Source organism: Diorhabda sublineata, chromosome 6 (genome assembly GCF_026230105.1).
Source record: "Diorhabda sublineata isolate icDioSubl1.1 chromosome 6, icDioSubl1.1, whole genome shotgun sequence".
Lineage (NCBI taxonomy): Eukaryota > Metazoa > Arthropoda > Insecta > Coleoptera > Chrysomelidae > Diorhabda > Diorhabda sublineata.
In genome coordinates, this window is record NC_079479.1 from 7132462 (window position 1) to 7147035 (window position 14574).

The 14574-nt window shown below is 31.6% G+C and overlaps 1 protein-coding gene across 1 annotated transcript in view; it reads right to left on the reverse strand.

The window, feature by feature from the left end:
- Nucleotides 1-6190, reverse strand: part of LOC130445505 (uncharacterized) — a 141939-nt gene extending 135749 nt beyond the window's left edge. Inside the window, exons 1-2 of the mRNA XM_056781156.1 lie at nucleotides 5936-6190; nucleotides 2921-3462 (exon numbers count right to left, since the gene is read on the reverse strand). Coding sequence (XP_056637134.1) covers nucleotides 2921-3409 — 489 coding nt within the window. The 5' untranslated portion in view covers nucleotides 3410-3462; nucleotides 5936-6190. The remainder of the gene's footprint in view (nucleotides 1-2920; nucleotides 3463-5935) is intronic.
- Nucleotides 6191-14574: the final 8384 nt, after the last annotated feature.

Sequence of the window (14574 nt, forward strand, 5' to 3'; positions counted from 1 at the left end):
GTAACTTGGTTATTAAAAAGTCACTCTTTGGTTATTAAAAAGTCACTCTTCCATCAAACCGTCATCGTAAGTTAATGGTCACTTCTGTGGTAAAAAAGCTTCCTTGGTTCCTTTGTAAAATGTGGTAAAGTGTTTTTAACATCAATTACAGGTGTCGGGTACTAACCTTCCCCTTAAATTTAAAACCCAAAAAAAGAAATGAGACATGTGGCTATCAAAAAAATTCAGGTAGCTCGATAAACATATCAGGTGTATCTTCGGGCACATTCCGATTACTCAGGTAAAACTAGGCACGTGTCTAGTGACTACATTGTTATTTTTATTATTGCGATGAGTGAAAGTACATAACAGCACTTCACTTTTTTTATGTTGATTTGGAAATATTAATCGTTTTAACGACATAATGTATAAGCAATAAACTTTTTGTTTCAATATCAACTTTTTGTCACTCAATTCCAAATACACTATAAACTATGATCCAATATTATGGTGATGGAGAAAATCATGAAAAGCTAAAAATCAACAACGTTTCTCTAAAAGTAGCCGATAATGGCATTTGAGGTAAGATTTACGTGACGATAATTTTGTAAGTCAGTAACTTTGTTAAAAGTTTAGAGTAGGTGAAAGGATTAAGTTTTGTATTGTTTCTTCACCATACACATCACAAACATGCAGATGAATAAGTGCTATTGAGCATGTAACTTATAGTTCCGTGCTTAATTGATTTGATGTGGTAAACATTTTCTTGTTAGGATTCACCTGACTCTGGACGGCCTTATACTGAAGAAACCTCTTAAATTTTGCAACATATCGACATCGGCATGTATACTGTATAAAAACTCAATATTTGAGCCATTTCTCAAGATTAAAGTGGATGAAATTTGAGAGCTTTAAATACGGATAATCGTAGTCGAAATATAGCAACTGGACTTCAAACCACAGATTTTAGGTGCGGTTTATTTTTCTATTTAATAGCAAATTTAACTTACTGAACACACTGTTTAAACTACCAGTACACCAACATTCACAATTACACTGCCTGATGCTCTGTTCTGAGTTTACCTTCAGTCTCTGAAGACGATAACTTGGTTATCGAAACGCGTGTCAGTCAGTGTAACTGGTGTAGTTTTTATACAGTATATTCCAGGTTTCATTGTTCTAAGCAAATTTTAGTGGGGGAAACTTAAAAATTATTTGTGTAATAATAAACATTTTAAAATGTGTATTTAGTTACATAGAGTTCACTTCCAATAACTGATGTTTTCTTCTGCAGGAGCCACCCCAAAATGAAAGTTTTGAAAATTTTAATTGATCTCCGGTGGAATTCGTTGTTTCGGAATAAACCTTCAACAATGTAATTTTAGTAATAAAAATGACTGACACACACATTTGCTCATCTCATTTGAATCAAAAAGTTCTTTACGTTGCCATTTCCTGCGACAGGAATGCTATTAGTTTTTTTTAACTTTTTTAACTATCTCGTTCAAACATAAACAGCATCTTAGCCAATTGTCCAAGGAACATAGAAAACGATGGTTACACAAATAAACACAAATAATTTCATGTACTGTTTAGTGCTTTACAGCAGTCTAGGAAAAGTATATATTAGCTAGATACTGCAATCCAGCCTCTGCTTCTTTTATTTCATGGAAACCTGCACATCTGGAGGACAGATTAAGCCCTGATTGAGTCCCGAATTTAAACAGACTAGAGAATAGGTGAGAGAATGGCTAAAACCCTCATCTACAAGAAAAAATAAGTTATGAAAGAGGGAAAAACCTTAAAAGGTACAAACATGATAGACTGTAATGTAGAAAATGTAGTATGAAGTAAAATATTTCATACAATAATTAATTCTGTCTATGTGAAAGATTACTGGGAAAAATTTTTGAAGAAGCCTACTTCTTTTCAAAGGCTACTTCTGTGCTTAGTCTCAACTGTAAATGGACAGAATTCAATTTATTATTACCTTTCTATAAAAGAATATCTTCAGGTTTTACTAGAAGATACTGAAGCTCCAAGTACAAGTACAGAAGAATTCTCATATGGATGTACTCAAGAAGTACAGACAGATTTATCATCAGAAGACATAACTGATGCTTATACTTAGTTAGCTCGTAACAGTACATTATTAAAATCCACCCTTTTTAGAGAAGCATTAAAAAAGCCATATATAGTAGTCCATATAGTTATCACAGGCAAAGAACATACATTGCTAATATTAATAAAATTATGGCTATGTGATATAAAAATTTGCTATAGTCACTAGGGAGAGAATTGTTAAAAAGGCATTGCCAACTTGTTTTAAGGAATCATTTGGCTAAACAGTAAATAATGTCTTTTAAACTTAAATCTTGGGCAACACAAGGCAACAGAACGCACGATAACACTGAAAAATAGCAAAATCCAGTGGTCTTAATAGCGTTAAACACGTTGTTTGGCATTCGGCGGCTATATTAGGGCTGTGCAAGTCATGATTCTGGATTAGCCTAGCATCTGAACTTGAAAAAATAGGTGAAGAATGCAATAATAGAACATTATCCCCACGTAAGGACTAATTAAGAACAATAAACTTGAGAGGAATATTGAAAAATACGACTTTTCTTATCTATCCTTTCCTATCTAACTAATCAATGGAGCAGATAAGGCAGCATAGCCGCTATAGTCCAATTCATTGAAGAAACTGTGTCCAACTTGAGATCCTTCATTTTCATGAATCATGAAAATTTGAACATTTTACTTCTGAGATTTAAAACGTTAATTAAGAAATTGTCATAAGACAGTTTCCTATACAGATTTTTCAATAGTGTAGCAATAGAATAATATTTTTTTTCAAATTAGAGTTTCACTACATAAATTAAAATTTAGAAAAACTCTGTCACGTCGGCAATGGACATAAGTATTTTATCTAAATTCTTACCTTAAACGGAGCATTCGGAACATACAACGGGGGATCCTTGGCACTTCCTGAAAGTTTTTCATTGACTGGTGGAATTCCATCATCCATATCACAAACACTGAATCTACCGACGATTCCGTCAGCCGGTTTAGCATCGTAACCGACTGGCTGTCCCACACAAAAGCCCTTCGCTTTCACCCAAAACCGAAATTTACTATTATCTGCGCTTACGATTTCCTCACCTCTAAGAGTACGTAAAATTCTCGCGTATTTTTTCAACGTTATTGTCTTTGTTTTAGCAAGATCTCCGTAAGTTTGTATTACCCACGGTTGATAGTTTAATAACATGTCTTCTTTGTTATCTGAATTGACGCGAACGCGATTTTCATTGTTATTCTGTTCTGATTTTGTTGATTTTGCGGTAGATTTTTTCTTCGGATTCTTTTTCGGCGGTTTTTGGATTAAATTATCGTTTTCCGCCATATTTGTAGTTATCGGATGAGTCGCCATCGTAAATTAGGCAAACATATCCGATCTCATTTATAAAATAAGCGTTATGTTACCTGGAACAAAAAATATTCATTCGTTTGAAGGTGCAACAAGAATAACTAGGACTTAATATACAAATATTGAACACTATTGAATCTTCAGATTAAGATCTCAAATACGTTCACACAAGTTACACAAAGTTTTTCATTTTTTAAGTTAAAAGCAAGCACAAGAAGATGAACCCCATTATACTCGAGTAGTTCGAAGAGTGCCTGCAGTGTCGATACCATTCTTAAGCTTCTGCCGTTATAAACATGGTTGGTAAAGCTGATGAGCCACGTCTGTTGGATAGCTCCAATAAGCATCTGTTGTGGTAGTATCAATAACATACAATTAGGTAAGTGGCCTTTTTTCTCCCAGTATCCTTGAAAGATCTAAATCTGCAAGAAATACTCCAAGGATGAAAGAAGATTGTAGAAGATTAAAAACCATTGCCGAGAATACACTTTTCTGGTCTCATATTTCGTGAAGCTGCCTAAGTTATTTCTGCCACGAAACTATGTCAGGACATATTGCTCTTAATCTCAACCCTTCAATAAGTGATGATGTTCGATTGGGTGTTGAAGCGACTGATTCAAACGCCAACATCAGTTTGTTATCGTCATTAAAGCTATAGATCGAGTTAGCAGGTTTCTCGTGGAAATCGTTGATATACAAGAGAAAGATGGAATGTGACAAAATGCTTTAAAACAATTTGACATATTTTTGTTATAATTAGCAGCGAGTGTAAGTAGTTTTCATCCTATTAAATTAAAATGAACGCAACCAGAGGAGTAGGTACGACAAAGGCAATTGACTTAATCCTTGTCAAATTTTAGTCTAATTCGATTCAACAACTCATTGGTTTGTGACTAGAAACGATTATCTAATATACTATTTATGACTATTAGGCAACGAAAGTAGCACTGTGGAATATTCAATTTATGCGTATTATAGTCGACTTTCTTAATTGAGATGCTTTCTTCCATTTTATGGATTGATATTTCCAATAAATTTAGAATATCTTGAATTATATAGTACAAATATGGCATTCCCTTTTTACGTGTTGAAATATTTTTCACGGATTTATTATCAATTATTCACGTTTCCAACACTTTGGTCGAATCATATTTAAGTGTGATATCATCTGCTTTTAAAGTGGAAGGGTGAAAATTGTCTAAAATAATTCCTCGGCCATCTTGCATTTTGTAATAAATAATAAGTTTCAATCACAATTTTTATACATTTCATAATAATTCTTTGTCGGCGGAACAATATTGATGATTAGAGATTACGGCTATACTGATTTCTTTACATTAGCGATACATGGTGTACAATGCACAGGAATAAATAGAAAAGAAAAGTCACAAATACGATAAACAATGAAAACAAAACTCAATAGTTGTAAAATTTTCTTTAGAGGACTTCCAAGTACAATATCAGACGGATGGAATTGTCTGAAATTATGATGGAAAATCGAAACTAAAACAAAACTATCAAAAAATGCATATTGTTGCAGATATAGGGACTTGGAGGATGGGGTCAACATATATAACGGGTATTCGCAGATGATTTGATATTATTAGCTAGATCGCAAGAAGTTATATGGATAAGCGAGAAATATTAAATACGGAAATGAATAAAATAGTAGTAAAAAGATAAGTGAAATAATGGTCAAATACAGGAAAAACAAATTGAACGAATAAAAAGGTAAACAAGAGAAGATGAATGAAAATATAGAAATAGTGGATGAATTATTTAGTGCAATCATTCTTTGGGAAAAAAAGTACCAAGAAAAAATAAATTTTATGAAAAGAAATTACTCTTACTATGCTTGACAGCTGTGGGATATGGACAATAAATCAAAATCAAGTAGACTGTATAAATCCAATGGAAATAAGATTCCTCGGGCAAATTGAAGCAGAAAAAGATTAAAAAGTAATAAAAGGAGACCAAGAAAAACAGATTGAAAATGTGGAAGAAGCTGCTGATATAAAAGGAGTAAAATGGGAAGGAATAAAAGAGCAAACGAAAGGCATGAAGAGAAAAAAGTATATAACATGACTTCCAATCAAACAGCCATCTACGACACGATAATCTGGCTTAGGATTAAATAAAATATTCTTACAGATGAAATAGTTCGTCCGTCGTAAAATGGCTCCTTAACTATTCAATAAGAAAAAAATAACATTCTGAGTAAATCGTAATCCAAAGGGAAAGAAGTGTTCGGAACTTTTACATTCTGTTTAACCACTTGTTAGCTTTTGAGTATTTTGTTTTCAACAAGACAATTTATTGTCCCGCTCACAATGAACCATCTACTTTATTATTGCGTTTAATTTAAATGATTTTCAGCATCATTTAGCACATTATCTATCGATTGATTTTTCTCACCAAGGTTAATATTTAAGAAACTCTGATATCCACAATTTTTCAACTACTTGAATAATTTTTTAAAGCTTAATTTGATTTGCTTTTAATCTTTAATGTATATAATATATAATTTACCTGTACCAGCAAACGAATTATTTCAAAGAACGAACTATTAAAAACTATTGTTTTTTTTTTCACTCAAGTTGTCTCAACTGTCCACTATCACTATAGCGACCGACTAAAACACAGCAATCAACTTCGAAAAAAAGTTCGTAAGCGCAGCACGCGTACTTCGTATCGAGAGAGAGAAAGTTGATTATAAAAAGCAGTAAGTTAGTAGCTGAGGAGCGCGTCCCACAACTGAGCTCTGAAGTGGTGCGTTCGCAAAATGATGCGACAGGCTGAACGGGACCCTTTCCTATGGGCGAGTGACGCCCCCCTCGCGTTCCGTCCTGCCGCGGTGAGCGTACGCGTCTCTAGCGATAGCGGTAGCCACACGGAGAGAGAGGAACCGGCCCGTTAGGGGATCCGGCGATTGAAAGCGAAGGCGCCGACGATCAAGTCATGCCATGGACGTTACGACGGTGTCGACTGCAGAATTGGAGAAGATGGATTGGTCATTAAGCGTGAAGATGACTTGCAGATACAGAGACGGATTTTGATATTATAGTAATATTCAAGTCCTATTATGGTATATACATATAAATATAGGGTGTCCCAAAAAATTTGAACCAATGAATCTTAGAAACAACATTACATTTTATAAAACTTGCCGCATATTTATTTTAGTCGTGTACGGAGTTGTATGTGAAAAATTATTAATTTTATGCAAGCAACAAACTAGTACCCTTATTATTTATTAAAAATCTATACATTTATAGACTATTTCAAGAAGTTATTCATCTTAAAAAAATAATTAGTATATATGTAAAGCTAAAATTCAAATCTGATGAGTAGAAATGATATTCAATGAAAAAACAATCACTGACTTAGAAATCGACGTTAGTACGTTGAAATTTTTTAGTATTCAAGTATTTTCACATGGTTTTGGATCAAATTTATTCGTTGCGTGTTATTCTTATTTTTCAAAAAAATTCGATACCTTAAAAGGGCTGAAAAAGTGATTAGTCATATAAAAAAGTTCACTTCTGACTTAGATTAGTGTCAATACTTCTAATTAAACATTTTTTCTGTGGAAAACCAAAGAAACAAACTGAAAAAAGCTACGTAAATATTATCCCGAAAGTATTTCGTCTCATGGAATGAATTATAAGGGATTCTTTGCTTTTAAAAGTGACCATATAAACACAGAATAAAGCCGAACGTCTTGAATCGTCATTTACTGTAATTTCTCCTGAAACGATTAATAAAATCCGTGCCCTTCCATGTAAGTATCAACTAATAAAAGTACGGGAAACAACTAATGAAGTATATATTTCAACAAAACGAGTATGCAATATTATAATGTAAACGAATGTAAAGATATTTCCCAACGTAACAAAAACCAAAAAGATGTCAAAAAGTGCATTTGCTATAAAGAACTTGCTCCAAAAAAAGCGTGGAATGGGAGTTCGGACAAATGTGGAGATAGGGACACAGAGAAACATTTATTTCGTGAAGGTTGGTTGCTTTCAAAACAGAAACTCGCTAAACCAATTGTATAAAGTTAACTGGAGATTATGTTGATAGATAAAATATTTTTTTTTTCGTCATGAGGAAAAGTCGTTCACTTTTCAAAATAATTCATAAAATAAACATGAAATATTACTTTTCGAGGATTTATTATTGACAAAATCAATAATTAGTCATAAAACAATTTCTTGATCAGATACGTTAGATATTACTTAAAGAGTTGATTCCTCAATTTTAATTTGTTTGAAAGAAAATAATTTTTTTTTTTTTTTTGGAAAATATCAATTTTGTTATTCTATCTTCTATCTATCTATCTTCTATTACTACAGAGGCAGATGGCAGATTTATAGCCACCGTGAGGTTTTATCAACTTTTTTTCAAACCAACAGTATTTTAAGAGCAGTAACCTATCGAGATAAAAAATCTCGTCAATATGTCGAAATTGTACAAAAAATGTTGTGTGTATTTCGTGTATAAAATTCATGGTTTCACAGTATAATCGACAGAATTTTTGACCTCCATCTGCAGTTTCCAAAAAAAATTAACACTCTCATGAACCATTTTAAAAAACCCGCACTTTACGCATTTGATACATAAAATAACTATTTTTACAGTTAATATTTTTTTATTAAAAAGTACTTTTGTTAAACCGCCCTGGTAAAAGGTAAATTTATTGTTTTTAAAGTATATTTTAAAAAAATAGTATTTAACAGGAATTGAAATGAATTTGTTCACGTACTGAAAAATGTTAAACTTTTTTCATACATTCACAAAAAAATATGTCCGTTTGTATATTCCTGTATATTTTGAAACCCATTTTATATAACCATAATTTTCGTGATGAATCACATTAATTTTAATAGAAAATCACTTTAAAATAACTTTAATTGTCACATTTCAAAATTAAGCAGCTATCAATTAAATTATTATTAAATTATTATTAAATTATTCTACTAGCATTGATATTTACAAATTAGACCTATAACTTTTACTCGTATTCTGTAGGTTTTTTTTATGTACGTGAATTTTTTTGTGGACTTTTTATGATTGTATATGTTTTTTTTTTGATATATCATTGTTTGTGAATGCCGTTTTATTTTTTTGTCGAATTAATAGAAAAAATTATAACTTTCTAAAAACATGGGCTTTCTAGATTAATACCACAAACACCTAAATACTGCCCCTGGGATTTATTTATAATCATAGCGAAAGCAAGCTGTACTGGAAACTGTAGTCGTTTAAACTTAAATGGTACGTCAGCCGGAATCAATTGGATGCGGGGTATCGAAACATCTTCTCCTTTATTCTTTCCTTTCAATATGATTGCTTCTATTACGTTATTCAGTAAATTTTTTATCTCTAATCGTGTGTTGTTACGAAGTCGCGGTTGATTAATATTTCGCATAATTATAAATACAGTTCCAACCTTTAAGTGAAGATTGTGAGGCGACAATCCTGGCAAATATAATTTAAAAATTTCGCTGAATAGTTCACATTATCTTCATCAATTGCCGTATCAACTTCAGTTACATATCCACGTCACTTAATTGTTTTGCCTTCCCTGAACCTCTCCACCAACACTTTATTATATTATAGAAGATAGAAAAGTGATGTTTTTAGGCTGTTTTAGACAATTTTTTAAATATTTCTCTCCGTAAGAACCATCCTCGTACTTCAAGGAATTGTATAAAAAAAGAATTAGTGAAATCGGTTCAGCTTTTTTAGAGATTTGTGCAAAACATTCAGCGATTTATTTTTATATTATGGATAGATATAAGCTTAAAGGCGAAGTATGAAATCAAAGCAAGCAATTCAGAAATTAGATAAAACAGATAAAAGCAGAATAATAAGCCAGTAATGAAATTTAATGGAATGATTATGGCTTAAGTGGGCATGATAGATGATACAAAATATTCCTAAATTTATAACAAGAAGTGATTTCCCTTTCCTATTACAAAATTTCCTTAACTTTATTTCGAAAAACTTTGTTTTATTTTTCTCTCCAATGAACATAGCAATTTTATAAATTCCGTGCACTCACAAATGACCAACTCTCGATGTTTGTTTCATTATAACCGGGAAAAATTAGCATCCCTTTCGTTCAATATCAAATTTTCAAAAATTCATTTGCATATGCTGAAAATATCTCTCCAGATGACGGTAGGTAGAAGCAAGTTGAAAGAAAAAGTTGAAAAGTATCTAAGGAGATATGGAGCTTGCTGTATTTAAAATTGAATTCAAACTGTAGGATTTTAGTATGCATGCAATGTTTGTTGGAATTACATGGTAAAGCTCCTCTAAGGTATGACGACAATTAAGGTAATGGACATAACCGTTCATGGACAAAGTCGACGTTTGCAGATAGAGGATGGAATAAGGAAGTGGTCACCACACTTCGCAGCGATAGATTAAATTTATAAAATTAATATATTCCTATCAGCGCTTAATAAAATTGTAAAATTTGGGTCTATTTGATTAGGTAACTAATAAAGTATTATTCAGAAATTATCGTATTATTATTGGTCCTTAATGAACATTTTAAAATGCATCTGACGATCTAAACTGCTCAAAAATATCGGGTGATTTTGTTAAGTATAGTAAAACTTCGATTATAATAAGAAATGTTTTGATATTTAAGTTTTTGTAGTATAAAATTTATTAGTTGCATGCTTCAAAAGAAATTTTAGAAGGAATCTTAGAAGGAAGGTTTGATGGAAAAGTGATTTGCCATCTAAAAAATTCAATTCTGACTTAGATTAGTTTCAATACCGCTAATTAACATTTTTTTTTCTGTGAAGAACCAACAAAGAAATCGAAAAAAGCTACGGTAATATTATCTTGAAAGTACTCCGTTTCATGAAATGAATTATAAGTGATTATAAGTGGCCACATGAAGACGAATAAAGCTGAACGCATTGAATTGTCATTTACTGTAATTTCTCTAGAAACGATTAATGAAATCCGTGCCTACAATGAACTATATATTCCAACATTCAAAAAATGCAATTGCTGCAAGGAACTTGTCTCAAAGAAAGAGTGAAAAGGGAGCTCGGATTAATGGAGAGCTGGGGACATGTATTTCGCGAAGCTTGGATGCTTACAAAAAATTAGAAACTCGCTGAACCATTTGTATAAAGTTAACTGGAGATTATGTCGATAAATAAAATATTTATTCTACAACTGCTATGAAAAGTGACGTATTTCTCATATCTAACTTAATATCAAAACCCCATATTTTTCACGACACTTTGTCCATACCACATATATTTATATGGGGAATCAACAAAAATCAACGAAAACTTAGTTGGGTTTTGTCAACTGTACATAGTTGACACAACTGTCACATTATAGAAGTTTTCTAAATTCTTAAAGTAGTTTTGATTCATAGTTTAATAAAAATCGCAATTTCCATGAAATATTATTTTAGTAGGACATAATTATATCAATTTATAATAAATAATAAGGATACTGAGCGTAGTGACGATTTTGATAAAAGCAGCAAAAGTAACTTTAGATTTGGTTTAGATTTAAATTTATCGAATGGAGAAGAAATACAAAAATAAAATCTTTTTCGGAAACTGTACTTTTGGTATACTTTGAAAAGTTGTCGAAAACTTTAAAGGCGTCTACACTTTGGTCACAATATTCAATGTTGCAAAGTACTATCAGTATAAAAAATAACATTGATATATTCACGTATCAGAAATTACGTTTTGGAAAGAAAGTCCGACAATTACGTCCCAAAAAAATCAAACATATTGACAGCAGACCAATTGCAGAGATTTTCTCCTCCTTGAATTAACATAGACTTTTCTAGTGGGTTTTTCAGTAGATAAAAAAAATTAAATAATCATTAGAAATTCTATTTCGAATTATGGTAGATAGATATTTCTACTTCCAATCTACATATTTAAATCAATGGTCAATTGTGCAGTGGATAGCGTGTCCGCTTGGCAATATGGCAAAAATTTTTTTGTAAAATTTTAATTCTAGTTTTTTTTTATTTGGAGACAGCAGTAGCTATAGGCGTAGCAGGGGCATGTCGTAGAGAGCAGTTGTGGAAGTTAAGAATCGATAATTTGGAGCATTCAAATTCAGCTTTACTTGTGAAATTAGATAACACGAAAACAAAAAAGCCAAGAGCGTTAACTGTAACGGAAGAATTTTATGGGAAATATAAAAAAGATGCTGCTCTTCGACCGATTAATTTGCCAGAAAACGTTTCTTTTTAAAATACCAACACAGAAAATGTACTAGACAGGTAGTTGGCATTAACAAATCCGGTAGTATGTAATTTTTTCTTCAGGCTTCAGACGTTCTTCGGCAACAATTTTGGTAAATGCGGAAGGAACATATTAACCTTGAAACGCCATGCAGGAAAGCAATGCAGTACCGTGGCAGAAGGATACGTCGAAGAGTTTGTTAAAAATAAAATTAACGTTGCTTATAAAATTGTCAACTCCATTGAAAAACCACTCGAACCCTTTACAGAAATGGAGACAGAAAATACACTGTATATTAACGATCAACCCTCAACATCTAAAATTAACATAATATAAAATTTAATAAAAAGGTTCAACTACACAAAATTGTAAAAATTTCACAATCAACTACAATTTTAAATAATATTATTCAACAATGAAGAGGACATTTAGGTATTATTTTGGTTTTACTATTCATAAAAATAAACATTAAGTTCCATTACTTTTCTTCTTTCTATTTGTGCAGTTGTAGAAAAAGTATAGTGTCCAACATGTGAGAAAAGTACTTTTCTCACTCGTGAGAAAAGTTGAACTTTTCCCATTTGTTACACAATATACTATTTTTGAAAAATTGTCAAAAATTTGTCATTTCTACATCTATATTGATATGTCAATGTTAACTGTAACACATAATAAACATGAAATATTACTTTCTGAAGGATTAAAATACTGCTAATTGAATATTTTTTCCGTGGAAAATCAATCAAAGAAACCGAAAAAAGCTACGTGAATATTATCCTGAAAGGAACGAGGAAAGTTTTTTTTTTACTTTTCAAAATAATTCACAAAATAAACATTAAATATTACCTCTGATGGATTACAACACTACTACTACTACTAATAATAATTTATTTTTTCCGTGGAAAACCAAACAAAGAAACCGAAAAAAGCTACAGCAATATTATCCTGAAAGTACAATATTTGTTGGAATTACATGGTAAAGCCGTCATGGACAAAGTCAACGTTTGCAGATAGTGGATGGAATAGGAAAATGGTCACCACGTTTCGGGAAAGAAAAGCAGCAATAGATTAAATTTATAAGATTAGTATATTCTTATAAGCTCTTCACAAAATTGCAAAATTTGAGACTATTTGTATCGTATTTGAGACTATAAAGTATTATTCTAGATCCAGGAAATTATCGGTCCTTAATGAACGTGAACATTTTAAAATGCAACTGAAGATTTAAACTGCACAAAATTATCTGGTGCTTCTGTTAAGTATAGTGAAACTATGTATATTGTCATCGGTTCTTGTACAAAAGTTCAAATTATTCCGATATATGAAAGTGTTCGGGAATGCAGTCAAAAACAAGGTGTTCTTTTTTATGAATTAAAACTTTATGATGGAATCGATTTTTGTCAGCCCTGTATTCGGAAAAACACAATTATTCATTAGTCGTTATTCTCTTTATTACTGTCTATAGAAAAAAATGTGTAGTTATCATTGAATTTTGTGAAAATACTCTGAAAAGTACCACAAAGACTCTATTTTTAGGGAAACCTGTTTTTTATGTACATAAATTTCTACAGCTGATAATCTTTTTAAACCCAAGGAACTTTTGAACCTCAACTTTTTGCTACAGTTAGAGAATGGTGAGACCCAAAATAAGTTGAAAATGGAGAATAAAATTTTTCGATATCTCGCTTTGTTTTCGAGATATCGACACTTGAATTTGGAAAAATTTATTTTTATTTAATATTTGTATATATCCGCGAGCCGGATGCAAACCGGTTAAAAACCCACTCTCTTCTCCACTAACGCATGCGGTATCGCTCTCAGCGAACATCGCTTCACACGAAACTAAACTAACCCAACCTACCTAACCTAACCTAACCTAACCTAACGTAACCTAACCTAACGTTCTCGTGGTGCACTTTGAGTGCAAAAAGTTCAAAAATCGTTAATTTTTTACAGCCAAAATTGTCTAAAAAAATTTTTTTTCACGTGAGGATTATTTTAGTTTTATTTTATTATTATTTTTTTCAGGATGATTGTGAAATACTACAATAGTCTGTAACTTTTAAAAGCATTCAGAACGTACTTTTTGCTCGAAAGAGGGTATTTTTACATTAAATTACTAATGAAATCTTCAAACTATCATTAAATATTTTTTATTTTATAAATAATGGAAACCAACCGACAATTCTTCATGAAAAGCATCAAATTATTCATGTATTTATCGTATGTTAAGTTATATTCATAACAGAGTGATGAAAGTTATCAAAAATGGTTCATTTTGCTATAAAAATCTGTTTTTTTTTTCAATATAATTTTGGAATATCAGGGTAAATAATATACAAATTAAATAAAATATCTTTTGTTTATTGAATTACAAGATTCATATTTAATTTGAAGTGATAAAATATTCATTTGAACACCATCTGTTCAATAAAGCGAATTTTGAACAAACCTTTGATTATAACTTTAAGTATCGATATCTCAACATATTCTTCTCTTAATACATTTATCACAGAGAACCTGCAACGTCTCTAGATCTTTCAAAAAAAAATGTTTCTTTTTGCTCTGCCAACCAGACCTCCACAGCTTTTATTACCTCCTCGAAAATTTACGACCTTTCAAAATTTTTTCAATTGAGCAAAAAGATGATAGTCGGACGGAGCCAAATCTGGTGAATAAGGGGGATGTTCTAGTAATTCAAACCCTTTATCACGAATGGCAACTTGAGATTTGTGTGCAGGGGCGTTGTCCTGCAAAAACAAAACACCTTTGGATAGATTTCCGCGTCTTTTCTCATTAATTTTTTCCCGTAGAGTGGTCAGTAATGTCGAATAGTAATTTCCAGTTATTCTACCCTTATCCAAGAAATCAATCATGATTACTCAATGACAACCCCAAAAAACTGAAGCAAGAACTTTT